General features: G+C 39.4%; 1 protein-coding gene across 16 annotated transcripts in view; it reads left to right on the top strand.

The window, feature by feature from the left end:
- Positions 1–19,468, top strand: part of AIG1 (androgen induced 1) — a 124,568-nt gene that overhangs the window by 17,813 nt on the left and 87,287 nt on the right. For 13 of the 16 annotated variants that reach the window (XR_005932958.1, XM_030022280.2, XM_030022283.2 and 10 more), the window contains exon 2: positions 18,838–18,993. Coding sequence is in view for 13 of the 16 variants with exons in the window: in XM_030022280.2 (XP_029878140.1) it covers positions 18,838–18,993 (156 nt within the window). In the remaining 3 variants the exon portion in view is untranslated. Of the gene's footprint in view, positions 1–18,543; positions 18,568–18,837; positions 18,994–19,468 lie in introns of those variants that run through there. The other 3 variants (XM_030022282.2, XR_005932959.1, XR_003924577.2) reach the window with 3 other exon arrangements.

Raw genomic sequence — 19,468 nt, 5'->3', positions numbered from 1 at the left:
AATATGAATGCACATCACCATCGTTTGATATTGCTAGCATCTTATCTTCACTTTGTATGCAGACATAGATGAGATTGAAGGTTCAAGGCATAGAAAATTAGACCAAGGCTGGATGAAGTCTTTCTTCCGTGAAGCAGATGCCAATTAGAAATACATGTTTAATCTGGTAAATAAACAAACTGAAACTTAAATTTATAGTGTAACTTTTCTGCTCGTTGCCAGGGTCCGTAACTGAAAATTATTTTTTTCCATGGTAGACTTATCATATGGGCATAGCTTTATCAGCAAGAGGAAGACGCAAGTGGTGTTTATGCAGAAGTTTGTACATCTATATTTAAGTATGACCTTTAAAGATGTCTATAAGGGAGGGAGGTATTCAAATCTTGAATAATTTCTGCCAACTGTCTTCTATCAAGGGCAAAAGGATTATTCAGTGAGTCTCGTTCAGTCAAGAGTTTTGACTGTCTTCTTGTTCCGGAATGTCCTGAGCTTTAACATGTCATCACAGGAGAGTTAGTAAATTCTGTGGGCTTCAGTTTATCTATGAAATGTGACAATAAAATCAGCTATTGTCGCTTCACTGGGTGATGTCATGAAGTATAATAAAATATGATTTTCCAGTGCTTTGTACCCTGTGCTATGAATTCTAGTAGGTTTCCTTTTCAGTTTCTTTTGAAGTCCTAGCGGTAAATGTTAAAAGGTTGTATAGACTTTGCTGTAATACTTCCTAGCTGTAATTTTTCTTCACAGTTTCTTCAAATAAATAATGCAATATTGTTTAACTGCATTAGAGAATATTTCTCACCTTAATGTGTAGGATATAAAGCTAGCATCCACATATTTTATCAAATGTTCTGAACATAAAGGAAAAATTAAAAAAACAACCCAAAACAAAATAGCAACCTAATTTCACCTGACTGCATATAAGACTCAGTTATGGACGTTCAGTGTGACTTATCTGAAAGTCCTTCACATAGGCTTTACTTATTCATTGCATGCCACATATGATTAGAAAAAGTGAGATTTTTCAAAAACTTTGCTGCAGTTAAAGTTAGGCAGCCACCAGTATCAGTGGAGTAGAAAGCTCAAAGAACATTGCATACTTGTGATATCCTACCCAGAATGTACTACAGGGCCAAACAGAGACGGAAAATAACAGGACATATGCTGAGAATGGCTGAATCTTGTTTGTGGAGTATGTATAGGATATGTAGGGCAGGATTTATGGTAATGGGAGAGGTAGCAATAGTCCCTCCTACCACAGTCTCCTTGTTCTTGTTCTCTCTTCTAGCTGAATATAGCTCTGCAGACCACAATAGATGTGATTATGGTACCGTAAACAGGCATTAAGATTCAGGGTTCTTTCTCTACTTTTAAGGAGCAACGGTGAGGAATGGTAGACTCCTTTTGAGGCTAGGCAATTTTTGAAGTGTACACATCTAAGGTGTTAAACTGGAAGACTCCAATATCCCAACACAAACTGAAGCTTTGATTTCAGCTTTTACCAGCAACAGAGAAAACAACTATGACTACATCTATATCTTGCCTCTTACATTTTAATTGACAGAAGTCTCCACAAAGTGAAGACAAAACATTATCATCCTAGTTTGTTAGTGTCTTGTCTACATTGCACACAGATGCCAATAACAACCTATGAAAATTCAAGTCCTTAAAACACTCCCCCAGTTAATAAGCCCTTTAATAATACACCATTAGCCATTGGAAAAACTATCTGCAAAACTTTAATAAGCCTTTTCAAGAAAATACATTAGTGCCTCATTTCACATGCAACTTGCCTTACAGATACCTAAGTGACAATTTTTTATCAACATTGTGCATCTTGGTTAAAAGCTGAATTGGTGTTAGTTTGCTGCTGACACAAAGACTTGGAAAGATCCAGAAGAAAATTCCGTGACGAGGACCTCACCAAAGAATGCATAGCAGCACGGTAATGTGAACCAAAAGTTGGGCACAGGATGTGAGTAAGAATTCTTTATATGACTGGGAAACAGTGGACTGTAAAATTACATGTAAAAGACAAAACTGTTGGTTTCAATGTCTTTTTGTTTCATGGAGATAGAAACAGATTTTGAACAGTCACCAGAGAGGTGAGAGATCAATTTGTGATTACATCTGAAAAATCAAACAGCAGCTTTAAAAGGCAGTACTGGTATGTAAGTGTGCATGTAAGAACTTCCTCCTCTGTTTAGACAGCAAATGGCAATGAAATAACCAGCTACTTGTCTTTGCTCTTCCTGAGTGTCAGTAAAAGATACATGCCTAAACGCGTACAAATAGCTTGTCTTTATTCTAATGGGTGAGTTGAGCCTAGCTAGTCTTTGCAGATGTTGCAATCACGGAATGATCTCCGGTTTTAGAAGGATGGCACAATTTGGATAGGGTTTTTGTTTGGTTGTTTCTGTATGAACATAATAAAATAACAATCAGATGCTACTGAGTACATATTAGTTAGAGATAGTCTATTACACAAATTTAAGCTCAAATCTTCAGTTGGTCTGTGTCCCCGACTCCTTTTTTTCCCCTAAATTAACACGTTTGAAGTCTTACCAGCAGGGAGACACTTGTACAAGACCAAATACTATTGCTGCAGTGTCTGTGCAACAGTATCCTCATGTGAAGCTTAAACCTGTAATGACTGTAGGAAAAGTCCTTCTGTAAATTGTGAAAACACTTCAGAAGTGTTTAAGATTTTGTGATCAGCTGGAGTCATTCTAGAGATATCTGTCTTTTGCAAACAAGGAAGAGATTTTACAGTCTTTGACAGGACTAAACACTTTCCCTTACGTGAAGCCCCAGATTTGATCTAATCATAGGATCACTTAGGTTGGAGGGTAAGCCAGGAGGTCATCTAGTCCAGCCCTTTGCTCAGATCATGCTCAACACTGACCCGGGTTTCCTAGGAGTTTGTCCACCTGAGTCCTGACTAATAGGTTGAAAATGTCCACTCTTTGGCATGTTACTACTCTTCTACAGTTACACAACCATCTCCTTCTGTTGTATCGTAGAACCGTGCAATCACATTGTCTGCTAAGGATCTCACTGGTGATAATCCTATTTTCTGGATGGGTAATGATGTAACACACTCATAATCCATCATGCATCCCGATACAGCATATTTTTGGATTCTTTTATCAACATGGACTACACGTCCAGGTTTTTCAGTAGTTCTTGTTGTTACATCTGGCTGGAGCATGTGTTATTGAAGTTTTTAAGAGAAGCCACACCACAGAACTACTGAAGGTAATGGTTAAGCAGCAGAGTTTGCTTCAGTTTTAATGGTTTTTTTGACAACACTTGTATTCTCTGCAGATACAGAGAAAGTATTTCTTCCTGTTATTCATTAGTTTAGTTCAATAACTATTTCATTCACACAGAATGAAGAGAAGTCAATTCACTGAGAAACCAACTGGGAGTTAAAAAGTAGGAAAGCTGGTTTTCCTCCTCCACACCTGCGAATAACAATGAGGTGTGGGAGGATAATATCTACTACCGCTAAAATCTTGTAGGGCATGGTAAAAAGAAACACTAAATCTGGTTTTACTTACTACAGAAAACATTTCATTTGTTCAGTATGTCAGATTTAAATTCATAATGCATTATTTTAAACTTTTCTTTACATGTGTAACACATTTAAATTAAGTTCATTTATTTAGTTAAAACAGTTCAATTCTGATTGGAGAAATTTTAGCATATTCCAGCCTGTCACCAGTCATGATAATTTTCTATCAGAAATAAAATAAATGCACCATTTTATTCACCATTTTCTAGTATAATAAAAAATAAATAGCAAAAAAAATGCTTTTATTTCTTTAGGGGAAGTGTTTGCCATTCTGTTACTTGGGTTTGGCCCTTACAAGTCTGGTTACATTCCAGAATGCTAGAGAGTCCTTTTTTCTGCCTATGATTGACTAGATGGTTGCATTCAGTGTGACCTTTTTGCTATGCTCATGTGGCAGCAGTGCATTAGGCCTTGTTTCTCTGCAGTTTTCTTCATTGGGGCTTCATCCAAAAATGGGTAGTTGTGCTGAATGTAGCAGTCTGCTTGCTAAGTATATCTTGCCACAAAGAAATTACTTTTGTTTTTGTTTTGTCCAGCTACAGTAGCATTTCCTGTATTTTTTTTCAAGCTGAATTTAAAGCGCTGGTTTGAGTTACAAAGCAGTAAATTGCTGTGGATTTGCCTGCTTTGCTCTTGGTTGCGCCTCCTGTGCTATTATGCAACGGTGAAGTTAACAGGTGTACTATTCTGCCTTATGAAATGGCCACTGATAGGGAATATCTCAGTTGTGAATCCTACTCCTCTCTTTGATCTGACTAAATATATTGACCTATAAGGAAAATCTCTTTTATTAGTGCTTTAAAAAAGATTACCGTTAAGAAGAGTAAAGAAATTAAAAACAAGGAAGCACACTGTATTGGTTTTGAGGACTGAGCCAGATTTTATTAAGTATAGCCAGCAATCAGTTGGTCTCTGCTTTACAATTTTATGTTGGTTTTAAAAAAATTTTTAGCTTGATAGAAATATTACATATATAATCAATTTATACTGCCAAGTCATGTACAATGATACCATTAAATAGGCTGGGTGTCACACACTCTTTCTGTGTGACATTTAGAATCATATAAATAAGAGATGGATAAGAAACAAGTAGATTATCTCTTTGATCCCTTATCAGTTTCAAGTTTCTCTGAAAAGCTAAAGGTCTGATAATACCAAAGAGAAAGTCCCCATCAGAAGCTGGTTGTCTTTGCATCTAGCGGTAAAATAAATGCAAATTGTCTAAGTGCTATAAAGTCAAGGCAGACCTGGAATGAAGTATGTGAAATCCTTTCAGATTCCTTCTCTGATTTCTTGAGTAGTTGTTTAGAGAGGCAAGAGTCCCTCTAATATTCTCTCTATCTTCAGTCTGAAAACCTGGGAAGTAGGAATGGCAAAAAACAAAATAAGGGCAGGAAAATGTCTGTAGAGAGACAATTATAATACTATAGTAATACTGTGATATGCAGATTGATTAATTTTTCTAAGCTAAAAACAGTTACAATATGGAAGTCATGATATGATGGTTTACCTTTTAGCATACAAGGTTGATAAATGCTTGGTTAAAGTGTGACCATTTCTGCTGTAGATTTTTTGCACTTGCTTTTCAAATTGACTATGTATTGATGTGCTGAACTTATCTTGGCATTGATACAAGTGTTGTAACTATAGACATGAAATTCCTGAAGTTATAGTTTTATATTTATGATAATACTACTGTATTGTGATACTGTATCGTATTTTGCTTTTAAATGACATACATGTTTTGACTACATCCATATCTGGATAAATCGTGCCTCTTTAAAAGAAATCCCTTCCTAGGGAAACAGAATGTGCTTTTACTTTATTTAGTGCATGAGTGCAGGTTAATGATTGGATGTCAAGCATTTTATAAATCCAAGAAGTATTTAATTTGTATTTTTCTCGAAAAGATTAGCTAATACAGTTTCGTATAAAGGCAAGCTGTGGTATTTTAACTTGGAGTCAATGTGCATTTTCTGGATTATTGTTTCATTTGAGTGTTCTTCTCTCAAAAGAGGACTGTTTTCCTACCCATGTTAGATTTGCCATAGTTGATGTAGGTTTTATTATAGTTTTTTTATGGGTTTATTAACCAATATTAACCCACTTAAATGCCATTCGTTTTCTAACTCAGGTATTTTGTAAGCAGATACAAGCAGTGCCTTCACTGAGTCAAATAAAATTTCATGGTCCTGATGAAAACAGTCACTGTGTTGTAACTGCTACTACACTAAGTACTCGGTTCTTTGAAATGTAATACTAATTTTGATCACACTGTGGATGCACGTGCACTCCCTAAATACATAAGGAAAACAATTTATCAGAGAACTAGTTCCAGTAGAGTATGTTAACACCCTTCTCTGAGCACACATCCATGTGGATACTGTGAGAGATCACTGCTGAGCTGTATCTCATTATAATGAAGGTCATCAGCTACATTTTCTGGTAAAGTATGACTCTTCCTAATTTGGCATCAGATCTAGTAACTAAGTGCAGTTAACCAATAGAAGGATTAACAAATACAATTTGTATGATCCATATTGTCATTTCACAGTTGTTTGTTTTTCAAAACTTCTCTGAAGTAGATTAGATAGAAGACATTGCTGGAGCTATGATGGAGTGGACCTTTGCAGTCAAAAGGCTAGGCACTCAGCCAGTTTGTAATTCAGTGAGACACAATACATTATCTATTTTGACAGTCTTAATGGTTAAATAGTCTGGCTCTTGTAATACCTGACTGTGTTTATAAATAGAAATGAAGAAGTCAAATGGTCCGGTCTTGGCAGAAGAATAATACAGAGCTTTGGATATGCCCAGAGCTCACATGTGCCTCTTCCCTTCAGTGCAGGGAGAAGAACAAGGTAAGCTGATTGAGTCCAGTGGAACTTGAAAACACCTCTGGCATGTGTTCTCCTTGAAGTTTCAGTAATACATGAAGAAATGTGATATATCTGAGCTCTGCAGTGAGGCCTGTAAAATATATTGGTTTTCTGACCAAGAAAAACAATTATTTTAAAATTGTTTTGTGCAGTGTCACACCTGAACCTCCTGGTGGATACAGGCCTAATCCAAACGCAACTTCCCTGAATGGACACGGAACAGCCCTGTGTGGTGGTCCTCAGACAGCGTCCAGGTTGGACTCATCTAGCTCTGCATCGAGTACTTGACCTTGCTCTTTTGACAGGGGGGTGGAGGGGTACAGACCCCTGCTCAGGCTGTGTTGTGTGTGAAATTTTTAACACATATCTGAGCCAGGATTCCTGGCTGATCCAAAGCTAGAGGTTGAACATGACCTGGTCTCGCTGTTAGTCAGAACTGAATGTCTCGGGAAGGCATGCTGACAGAGCTGGTCAGCAGCTCTGCACCAGGACTCTGGTGTGAAGTTTCATATTGCATGGTTACAGGTGGTCTGGACAGGAGAGGTCCTTGTTCCGTTGCAGTAGTGTCAGTGCCTTGTACTGCAGTGGACTACAGCCATATTATAAATAAATGGGCATGGCCCAGAAACCACCAACATTTATGAATGTTATCTATGTAACCAGCATTTTTGTGTTGTGAGGATCAGGGCAGAATACTGGAATGTACTTACTTACTAAGTATTTGGGGAAAAGAGTATGTATTCTGCAAATCAGAATTAGAGGTAACTTACATAAAATCTGGCAGTGGCGTCAGATACGTTTACTTGGGCCAATGCACTTACACTCTGAAGTAATGTTGTAAATCTGTGTGTGCTTTCATTGTGGCCAGCTTACGTGGTGGTAGGCTCTCATTTTCTTAAGAGACCATTCTGGTCCATGTTACACACATGCTGGTTCAAATGTTAGGTAAAGAAACTGATTTATTTGGATGTTCTGCATGAGGTAACACTGTTGTGTTACTGTTTCACTGTTGTGACAGTACGTCCAGTTTCTGTCCAGGTGGTGATAGGAGTCTCCATCCCAAGTGTCCTTGTAACAGCATTTTCAGCTGATTTGGATCAGACTCCCCGAACTGTGGTTTGGTGAATTTTTATCATCCAGCTGGCCTGTGGTCCCATGTCAACACTCCAGTGCATGCATGATGAGTTTCTAGTTAAAATTGTCTCAACTATGTGCAAAAAATTGCCCTATCCCATGATAAACATACCTGAATATATAAATAGCGTCTATCAGTTCACCATTTACTTCATGTGTGCAAAGCAGGACCCACCCGGGTTGTTCCCAGGACTGCCGGGAGCTCCCTGCCTCCCCAGTCCCCGTCACGCAGTCGATTATCTTGTTAACACAGGCTGGGACTGCCTGGGGAGTTCTTCTATCGATCCCTCAGTCCTCTGGTGGAGCTGGGACTGCCTGGGCCGGGTTCCTGTAGCTATCAGTCAATTATCTCATCTCGACAGAAACTAGCTGGGGAGTTCCCGGGACTGCCCAGGGAGTTCCTACGGGTGACTCAGCACCCGGGGCATGTGCAGGGGCACAGCCCTTGTCCCCAGCTGCATTATGATTACAGCTACAGTGTTAATTTGGAGTGCATGTGCGCGCACCTACCTGGTGCATGGTGGCATTAGTGTTGGATTACTAAGAGGTTTAGCAGAGTACAGTTGATACTTAGGGCATTTCCTGATGTGATCTGTCCACCTGACCAGTAGGCTATGTCCCTTGATAGCCATGGATGGGGTTTTTTTGTGTGCTGGGCTGCCACATCTACAAGCTACTACTTGCAAAGTGCTTTTCCTGCCATGGAGAATCCAAAACACGATGCTCACTGCCAATAGTACTCGTCACCAGTACCACGCTTTAGCAAAGGTTTCTTTTTTGGAGTCATCTGCTACTTTCTTAACTGCTACAACTGGTGGTGTTTGAGCTTCCTAACTCTTGAGAAGAAAGGACAGCTTATTATTGAACTTGTGGTGTTTACTGATTTAAAAAATCTATTTACTCTTTGTCAGTCAGTGTGCAGTGGCCTGATGGAGAGCATCTAAATCTGATGGGTTTGGAACCTGGTGTGATGCCAGGTAGTTGTTGTAAAGTGGCTTGTAATATGTAGGGGACTGTAAATTTAAACTTCCTTACAGTTACTTGCTTTCTTCCTTTTGCAAGTGAAATGAAAAGTAGTGAGCAAAACAGAAATACAGTAAATAGCAATGTCTCAAAGATTAGTTTGGAAACTCAAGAAACAGTTAAATGTTGGTTAGATAGTTTGAGAAAGAGAAAGGCTTGAGCTGTGTCTGCCTTCATGAGCACATAAGGCAAGATACGGCTCCATGCCGGTTTTTTTTCAGGCCACTCTCTTCAAAGACAGTCTCCAGGTAGCAGATGGGATGGTTGTGCTTCTTCCACCCAGTGCCCTGTCCTACGGGGATGCTGGGAAGCCAAGTGTGCACCACACTGAAATTGCAGCTCATCGAACTTATCCATACAGAGCAGAAAAAGTGATGGAAAAATTAAAAAGATTTATTCAGTGCTAGCATTGCTCAAAATCAATATTTGCAGTTATGAACAGAGGCGTAAGAATGGTGCAGGTGGGAATAGTATAATGGACAAGCTCTCCAAAGCTATTATATTTGAGACCTTGGTAACTCCAGTTGGTTGGCAGAAATAGATCAGCTAGTCAGAATTACAGTATCTAACCATTAGAAAACTTTGAAAGACACAGTAAAGCAAACAGGGTCTTTGAAAACTATTACCAATATGAGCTGCATAAGGGGAAGAGTATTTGGATTTATGCTAACAGTAGTATGGCTACATTTTGAGGGAATGAAAAGGTCTGTGCTGTTTCTCTGAGAAAGCCAGGAGTGTTTCCCTAGTAAGCAGTGGAAATGGTTATCACTGTAAGAGTGAGTACAGATGTGTTGAAAACAACCTGATCTAATGCCTAGAACTGCCTAGGGATCAGGACACCTGAGTTCATCCCCCGGGTCCCCTGCTGCCTTGCTGCCTGACCTTGGCCAGCTCACTTCTTCTCCCTGCCTCGCTTTCACCAATGACAAGCAGGAAACAAACCCTTAATTTCCTTTGAGATTTGTTCATGAGAAAGGCAATGAAAACAGGGAAGTGTTATCTGAGGTTGAAATGCCACACACCTAGTGAATGCTCAACCCCCCCTTGTATTATTTAATTTAAATGCAGTTAACTTATATCAGGGTTTTTCCCATGTTTTCTTTAGAGGTGTAAGATAATGAGAACTTTTTTTTTCTCCTGAAATACAACATTTTATAACACACAGTGCCTTGCTTGAAATGTTGTGTAAAGAATAGTCTTGTTTATGAGGGCAGTACAATGTGTTAGATCACCTTTCATTGAACCACATGCTCTATAATTAATGTACAAAATTATGTCCTCTCTTTTTTTCAAGTGGAGCTTGAATAGCAGCATCCTTTGCTGTGGTCTAATTATAGAATATCCTTATGTTAGTAATAACTTTATTTATGAATATACTTTACATGCCCCTCATAAATTATCCTTGAGCTGCTGCAGCAGTGAGCTGGGGAAGAAAAGTTGCTTTAAGCAAAAGCTGAAGATGACCCTGATTGGACATGAGCTATTTTCACAGTGTGGGTTTGCAACTGACTTGGTTTGTGTGTTGTTGGTAGGATAAAGAGGTGGGATAAAGCTCTCAATGTTTCCTTCCCTTACCTTCCCTAGAGAGAGGGAGAATTGCCCCACTGAGACAGTATCATTTAATAGCCTGTCTTGCTGGACTGGTGTGAGGAGTCATTCATTACTGCTTTCACAGTGTTCAGGAAACAGACGGATTAAAACCTTTTATTTCCTACAGCCATGGCAGGGCAGCACTGAGGCTGATATGTCTCAGAAGATTGTAGTGCCTTTCTCGTTTGCATTTCCAGCTCTGTCACCATGTTGCTGGGATACATCAGTCATGGCCTTTTCTAAATTCAGCAATTTAGAAGGCAGCTGTAACCTTATTCATTAAAAAGGAAAGAAATAAAAAGCAAAACTAGTCACTCTTCCTTTGAAAAACTTCTATGTAGTTTTGTTTTCAAATTTGATCTGTCAAAATTGCTTCCCTCTAGTGGTTTTCAAACTGTATTTCTAAACATGAAAAAGTTGGTGCAATGCAGGAGTTTCTGAAGTTTTAAGAAACCCATTTCTTTGAGAAAGTTCTGTACTTAATAAAATGCAATTTCTTTTGGGGGTAATTAACTTACAAAGTGCTAGGGACTTTCCAGCCGTCGGAAACCCTATCCTAAAGCTCAGTTTAGCACAGACAGCTGCAGAACAAGTCTTAGGTTCTTAGCTAGCTATCCCAAACATTGTCTAGAGAGCTGCCATTCCTGCCTGGTTGACTGCAAGGCCACTGCTGCAGAGAGCGTACCAATCATGCTGAAATGTGTAAAATTAGCATTTAAGCCAAAATAATGACATAACCTTCTGTGCAGTGTATAATCCTAATAAGATTAAGCTTTAGCAAAGAAAAACATAAAAGATATAACCTAATAAAATCATAATCTATTCTGAATAAACTGTATTATACATGTTTGCTGAATGGATTATATAAGTTTAATGAAATTACACTATCTTATAAGCAGGATACAATAAGTAGTAATGGCAGCTTTCCTATACACAATGCAAGAGAGTAGGGAAGAAGATGGGGATTATTAGAAAATTAGTTTAGTGAAAACAATTTAAAATCAAAAAGATAAAGATAAAAATAGAATAATAATTTCTTAAATACTGCAACAGTGAGCTTAGTGCTTTTTTGAGTGTATTTGCTAAGATCAGAGTAAGATATCTGGACATCTATAACTCAAAAGTATCCAGAAAATACCTGTAGTTTTTAGAGGGAAAAGGAAGACTGGATTGACATGGTGTTGGAGAGGAATGACACAGCTAAAAAGAATGTGAAAGATTTTAGAAAATTTAGCACTTTCTCAGCATCTGGTCAAATTCTTGTACATACTGCTTTAGTATATTCTGTATTCGTCCATTCCATCTCTTTATCCAATACGTGGTAGTGGATTCCACGCTGTTAGCACTTCTGAGCCAGATGGCATACACTCTGTCATGCTGAGATCATATTGGAAATGTGATCTATGCAACACAGCAGAGATATAGTAGCACTTTAAAATGAATTTCTCAATTGTTGTCAACTACAGCAGTTTTTTTGTTGGGGGGTATTTTACTCATGTAAAAAGAATAACTAAATACGCTTTTTGCCTTTAAAAATCAAAGCATTTCCAAATATTTTTGATAATTCACCAAATTTCAGCTTAGCTTGTTGTAGTAAGGAATAATATATTTATCTTTATAGAAGTACTAAAAATATTAAGAAAACTGCTTTTAAAACTGTGTTAGCACAACCACATTACCTCTTCAAGAACTGTGCTGCATGTTTTTGAAAACTATTACAAGACAGTCAAGAATCCTGTTAAGACAGAACGGTCTGAGACTTAACCTTTCCAGTAAGTGTAATGCAGTAAGGGTTTTTCCTGGGTTAAGTGGAGGGAAGATGGAGAGAGAAAGGAAGAGGTGCAAGCAGTATGCTTCTATTATTTATCGGATTTTTTTATTTCATGTGCTGAAAATTGTGAATTGTAATAGATGCTGAAAGGCAGTGCTATAAAAATTACATTTTAGGGGCCCACATCTGTTTTGGTTTTCTGATTTCTTACAAGTTGCTTAGTTTGCACAAAAAGTCGCTTTTCTGTCTGTCCAGATAAAGACACATATTGTGTTCCAACAGGCAGAATTTTAAAATGCATCTCTCCTCTTGGAAACAGAAGGTCCTATTAGCTTACACAGCTTCGTCCCCTTTCCACAGCTCCGTAGCAAGTGCTTAAGGACTTGGGCTTAAACAATGTCATACCTATAAAAACTAGACCCAAGAGTCAAACAGGTTTCATCTCCATGCATCATAATTCCATAGTAGACTTTATTCTTTTGTGTATCTATAAAATCTCATTGGTTTAAACCATCCTTGGTTACATTTGGACAATGCTGGTGGGTTTCAAAGAACAAGACTACAGGAGGTTATGTAGAAAGTAAAGGATGATACTTAAAGGAGTCCCTGAACTTACATCGTGTGGTAAGGGATTAGGCATGTTTTATAAGCTGATTCATGTCATATGACTAAATCATGAACATGAAGTTAAATTTCCTGGTAAGGACTGGTCTTCATGTGCAACATCCTGGTTGGAGGAGCCTTCCCCCCACTGAAGGCTGTAAAGGGAGACATGAGCCATTGTTTTGGATGAGGACAGTGCTAGATATTTATAAGGCTGTCCATCTATGCACTTACTGAATTTCTAGTGGCTCTTCTGATAGAAATAAGTGTCATATTTTACTAGTAGAGTTTAAGTTATGATTTGTGTAAGTGAAAGAGAAAGGAGGAATAGGAGAAATAGGTATTTCAAGACTCCTAACCAACAAACAACTCAAATTAAAATAGATGGCATTTGCATTAAGTATTCCTTTGGCTTATTCTGATTTCGTTCCCTTGTTCCTTACTTTTCTCCTGTATGTTGTATATTTATTTGGTTTCTCAGGCTACTGGCTTTTGATGGGCAGGGACTGTGTTCCTTTTCTGTGTTGGAAGTGGCCTATGACGTTGTTGAAACCTGCTTCAACAAACAAAACAAACTAAAATGGCCATGGCACTGGAGCCAGTGCGGAAGAAGATGTGATACGAGGTCTGACTGCATGCCCCAACTTAACATCAGTCAATGAATCTCCTGGGGTGATGCTGCTCATTTAGCTCTGGCCTTTAAAATACAAGTTTTCTTCCCAATTCCTTGCACAGAAGTAATGATTCTGAGTAGCACACTGTACTTTTTCACAGTGTTTGCACTTCAACGTTAATTAGTTGTAGATTTAGTGATTAGACATATTACACTGGCTTGTATTTTAGTACTTAAAATTTCTTTCTGTCTCTCTTCCATTTGTCTGTAGGCACAAAGATTTGCCTTTTCCTTATCTGAAGTCAGTAGCTTCTCTGATACAAAGATTTAGCACTTGATTACATGTTGTCCAGCTCCTGCTTCCTATTATAACTATAAAAGATACAGCAAGGGGAAGAGAAGCGACAAGAATAAAAGCATTGTGCCTGTGAGTAATGCTGGAGTGGTGATGGACAAGAAGAATCAGTAGCTTCATGCAGTCAAGAGCAGTAACAGATTTAATAAACAGCTACAGTCCATGGCTTCATTCTGTAAACACAGTGCATTTTCTATCAAAAATACCTTGTTATTCTTGACTTAACCTAGACTTGCTGTGTATGTTGCAACTATAGGTAACTGAGCTGTCGTTACAGGATGCAGGCTGTCCACACGTGCCTGCGTACAGCCCGAAACACTACAGCCCTAAGCACGCATGGTCCCAAAACAGAGTCCAGTCAGTCACGTTTACAGTGGGCAAAGAGATAAAAATCTGACTTTAATTATTCCAGAGTTTCTTAAAATACAGTCGTCTTAATTGCTGAAGCATAGTACATTTGTACGTCAAATAATAACGTCTAGAGGCTGGAGGAATGAAAGCTAAAGTGACACAAGGTGACAAGGAGTAGTAGCAGATACTCTGAGTTTATAAATCATATTCCTGTTGTTTGAAAATCAGACCATGTTCTGTATATGGCAGATTGTAAAATCTGAAATACATGAGAAATGACAGCTTTCAGCAATTTGATTTTGCATGCTTGTAGAGCTAAACTTTCATTTTCCTGTGGAAAGCCGTGGATTGCCTTAAGTGTGAGTGTTGCTTTGATGAGTCAGGTTACATCTGTCCCCCACCCGTGGACTGGTGGCCTGTCCCCAGGGAGATGCCTGATGCCTGGGGCTGGGGCTGCCCCAGTGCCGCTGGCTGCCCTGCTCCTGGCTGGGGGTGGGATGGGCCCTGGCTGCCCCCCCCGCTGCTCCCAGCCCCCAGGGATCAGCCAGGCCTCCCTGACCCCCTAGTGTGAATTAGTCTTCCTATAATAACGGGTTATATTTGCAGACTCTTAAGTCTCTTTCTTAAATGCAGTCTTACCTTGAAACAGTGGAAGCTTCCTGGTAAGTGAGGTACAGGTACCTAATACATGTGCACATGCACATGCTCATGCACTTCATGCGCAAACATGGCATTTTGGAATGTGTAAAAGTTACTTAATTTTCCATGCTCTTTTGTTAATTCTTGCTGATTTCGTGAGTGTTACTCCCATGTTTTATTCTGGCAGTGCTGTCTACTTGCCAGCCTACTCAGATGCCTTATTTCATAGAGGGGTACATGAAATAATTTTTAAATGCTGTTAATCTGAAAAATAACTTGAGGATAGTGAATTCTCCATTTTTAAAGGTAGGTAGAGGAAAAAATACCCATGAATAATAGTAGCCCTTGCACAGACTTTTCTAGTTGTTATGCCCTGAGCTCTAAGGAATGGTCGTGATTACAAGAGTGAGCTTGAAAAAGGATGAGTCCATGGGCAATGAAATCCTAGATTCAGTGAACTTAATGGGAGTTTTTCTGCCCTGGTACGAGTAGTGACAGAATTTCCATTGACCTCAGTTGTGCAGAGATTTTGTCTGCACTGTGGAGCCCCATGGCATGCAGGAGAAGGGAATCTCCATGCCCTGAAGAAAGGTTTACGAGGAAAAACATTTTCTACCTGACTCTAAGAAGTCAAATTAGGGGGAGTACGAGGAGGTCATTAGCTGCTATCCTTCAGTGAGCACCTTGTGGAAAAACTGTCCTACTGAAGCAAGTCTTTATTTTCTTGTAGGAGACAGATATGTACAATTAGTTTATTCTGATCATTCATAAGGAACAATCTTTTCTGATCTGAATAGCTCTCACTGTTTGAGAAGGTTTCTGGGCTGCTTGGTTTCATCTTCTGTTCATAGCTGTTTTCTCCTGCAGCACCTTAACATGTATTTTCTCTGCTCAGAGTTCTGTATTACTAAAATACCTGTAGATGGCCATTTTCCGTTACTTATCATTACATTATCACAGCTTAAGGGTACTGTTGTATCAACTATAGTAGCAGTGGCCCCTCTAGGCTTCAAAGGAGAAAATGGGTTCAGCAGTAAGTTAGTATTTTATACCTGTTTTAATGATTTTCTCGTTTTTGCATACTCTGCTTACAAGTTTCTGCCTCTATCACTGTTACACGGTGTAAGGAAGGTATGGTTGGTTTCTGTCAAATTTGTATTTGTCATTTTCTAAATCATCATTTTCCTTCAAACTCTAGTTAGAGGCAAAATTGGAAGATACTTCCTCTGAGGTGCTGTTACTGCTTACATTTCCAAGGAAAAAAAAAGTCAACCATTTGTTTACCATCTCGGGGATGTTTCATGTATAGATTCACCACCTGCAGATTTTTAAAAGAAGGTACTTGTTTTGAAAATGTGATCCTAAATCTAAGATAACACCAGGGCACATTGGAGAATATTTAGAGGGAGTTTCTACTCCCTTGCTGTGAACTTTTCACATCTGTTAGGCAGCATTCACACTGAGGAGCATGGACTTTAAAACTGTGGTTCATACCATAAACCACCAGTAGCTGCACGCTGCACTTCTCTTATGCCAGACCCACAAAGGACGTAAATCGTTACTGACTTTGGCTGTTCAGTTTATGCTGCTGAGACTTGTGCAGCTCTGGAGGTCCTCGGTCTAATCCTAAATGTTGATAGGTGTCAGAAGAGTTTTCTTGCACATTCTAGAAAGGAAAAGAAGTATTAGAGCAAATGTACATACATAATTTGTATGAATAAGCTGGAACTGTTCCTCCCTGAACACTATATGATTTTTTCATTGGCTCTGAATGTTCTCCATAAATATGTAATTTTCTCTTTCCTATATGGATTTTTATTTGTTAATCTTTTTGTAGAATGGTTTACTTCATACCTACTCTCTGAAATCTTTGGGTACTTTCTTTCCCTTTAGGAGTTTTCAGTTATTCCCAATGATATCATTGTATTTTCCCTTGAAGCGGTGTGTTCATAAAAGGATAACAGGGAGAGAAGCTGTTCGGTTTGTGATTGATTAGTGGATGTACAATCTCAATTCCCTTGGAAAGTGGGTGTGTGATTGTTTGAGTCTGTTTCTTTGGAGAGAGACCATTTCAGGGAATCATAGTTAGAGCTGCAAACAATCCATTAGTCACTTGTCCAAGCCCTGCCAGGGTACTACTGTTCCCTGCAGTACATTATTGAGTGTTTTGTCCAATATCGGTTTGAGTGACTCAAGCCATGAGGCTTCCACCACTTCCTCTGAGAAACTATTTCATGGTCTGACAGAGCTCACTGTTAGGAAATATTTCCTGGTACTCAGCCTAAACTTTTTAACACCCAGATCTCATCACTGTTAGGTATACTTTTTTTGCCAGTCCTGTCTTACATCTTTTTCCTCCTTTGGCATTCACACTCTTGAGTGAATAGTAGATGGTATCATATCTCCTCTTAAGTCAAGCAAATGCATAATTAGTTCTTCTAGTCCTTCTCTCCAAATAGGCCATCTGTTTGGTGGAAAACAGGGCTGAGTATGGGAAGATTTTTTTCTAGTAAGTGCTTGTTTCAAACAAATAATATGAAAAAGTGCATTAGGAGTTCATGTGATTATGTAGCTCCAAGGAGCCCCAACTTTTATGTTAAATGTTTTTCAGAAATTAATGTAGAAGATGGTAACTTTTCCAGGCAGTCTTTTGAAGTAGTAGTACCTTTTTTTAGCACAATATACAGCTCTAGCACTAGTAGTCTGTCACATTTCATGGCTTCAGGGAATGTTTTGTAATGTTGCTTCATCTATTTATCAAGCAAATTATATGTAGCTAGAGCCTGGAGAGGGGAGAGCAATGGCAGCAGAATTGGAGGCAGATCCAGGGGCCATTTGAATGTCTGTCATTCACAGCTTTACAGCCAGAATTTACAAGCATTTGGGTCATATAAGGATTGTTGAGGAAGGGAATGTACTTTAATTCATCCAACCAATTTCTTTCTAGTAGCCAACATCTGTTTGGTGTTGCCTTCCTTCCTGCCTTCCTCCCTCCCTCTCTCCTTTCCTTCCCTCCTCCGTCCCTTGTCCCCCCTCCCTTCCCTGCCATATTCCACATCAGTGTCCCCTAGCCTAAGGTGGTTTTTTACATTACTTACTATAGTCTAAATTCTGCAAAGATGTATGCACATAATAAACTGTATTTTGCAAAATCTGGTTGTGTGCTATTCTTATTTCTTATAGATGGTGTGCTGCTTAGTCAGAGACTCCTAGTCAGAGGAACACTTAGATTTACAAATAAGACTTCTAAACTAGTACTCCATGCTCGTTTTGAAAAACATGTAGTATGTATTTTAAGCATATGTTTATGTTTATGCAATTTGGGAGCCAAGCTCATGTTTTGTTATTTTTTTACCTGAGATTACCTGATGTGTGGGGGTTTGTGACCCGGGCTTCCAGCTCAGGGAGTAAACAAGCTGCGTGTACTTCCTCTGAATTGTACTAGAAAGGATGCACAGATCCTCAGGCAAGAGCATTCCTGAGCTAACTTATTACAATTTTATGAAGCTAATTGAGGAAGAAAAATGCAGTGATCAGCCTAAGATCAAGTCAAGTTTGAACCAAATCAGTGGGTTCAGGTGATTAAAGTACCAATTTAATATAACAGATAATCTTAAAATATTGCACACAAATAAATGCAAAAAAGGAAAAGGCAGGTAAATGACAGTCTGCCATCACAAAAAGAAAGCTTGAATAACTCCTGCACCTTGCTTGTTCTGTCATTTGCTACGTGAGATGAAGTAGTGATAGATTTGCCGAAGCCCAGGCCATGTGCTGCATCTCTCAGAAGCCTCAGGCACCTTCTTCACCTCTGGGTGGAGTGTCTGGGGCAGGCAGGGTCTCCAAGGGAGACCTCCTGGCGCAAGGGAAAAAACCACTCGTCTTTTTTCTTTCCTTTCTTTTTACAGGGAGCGTTCCTCACTTTTTCTGCGTCAGAGGTGAATGCTAGGGCTTTGGGGCCGAGTTGTATGGAGTGAAGCAGGAAGGGGTGGCTGCAGTTCAGTCCCCGGTGGGTGGTACATGTCTGAGGTGAGGGTGGGAAGTCCCATCTCTGGAACGGTCCTTCCCCTTGCATCGATTCCCCCCATACATGAGGAGCAAGGTGCATGCAGGGCTTTCAGTCCAGAAGCACAAGTGGCTTTTATGTGAACAAACTCTACCCATATTTAAGGCACTGATGTTTTCCACTCCCCATGTCAATTCTTTGGCAATATTCCTCACACACACCTGTGTCCTCCTTGCTGTCTGCCAACGGTCTGATCTTCTCTGTGTTCAAGAGTGCATTCCCCTTCCGTGCAGGTGATCCAGGCTGTCTTCTTTGGGATCTGCGTCTTGACCGACCTGTCCAGTCTTCTCACTAAAGGAAATGACAGTCAAGAGCAAGAGAGGCAGCTGAAAAAACTCATTTCCCTCCGTGACTGGGTGATGGCTGTTCTAGCTTTCCCTGTTGGAGTGGTAAGTATGGTGTTAATCTCCACATGTCTTTACAAACCGAGTGAGCGGTGTTATTTACTGATTGTTTTCTGGCTGAAAGGCTTTCCCACCTCTACACAAAAGACTATGCAGAAAGGGAAAAATGGTAGAGATGATTTTACTGCTGTCTTGTTTTTCACAGGTGTAAGGGAGCACTGGTGTTGCTGAAATTTTTTTTGGTTCATTAAAAAAATGTACTTTACAATAGGAACCTAATTGTACAAGTCATTTAAAATGTGAATTGTACCAGCAGCATCTTGAGAGTCAATTTGGACTTTTTCTGCACTGTGTGTCATTGTCAGGAGTAGTGAAAGTGCTGACTGTGGCATGTTTCACGCCGTAACAACCTGACCGGAGTTCGGGCTGTAAGCCATTTTGTCATGGGCAAGAAGGGAAGTGAAAGTCCAGGTTGCTCCCTGTTAATCCGATGGGGGATTCAGAGTTGACAGAAGAAACG

Source organism: Aquila chrysaetos, chromosome 8 (genome assembly GCF_900496995.4).
Source record: "Aquila chrysaetos chrysaetos chromosome 8, bAquChr1.4, whole genome shotgun sequence".
In the NCBI taxonomy this organism is placed as follows: domain Eukaryota; kingdom Metazoa; phylum Chordata; class Aves; order Accipitriformes; family Accipitridae; genus Aquila; species Aquila chrysaetos.
The sequence above is the reverse complement of the archived record's forward strand: the minus strand, read 5'-3'. Positions and strand labels throughout refer to the sequence as shown.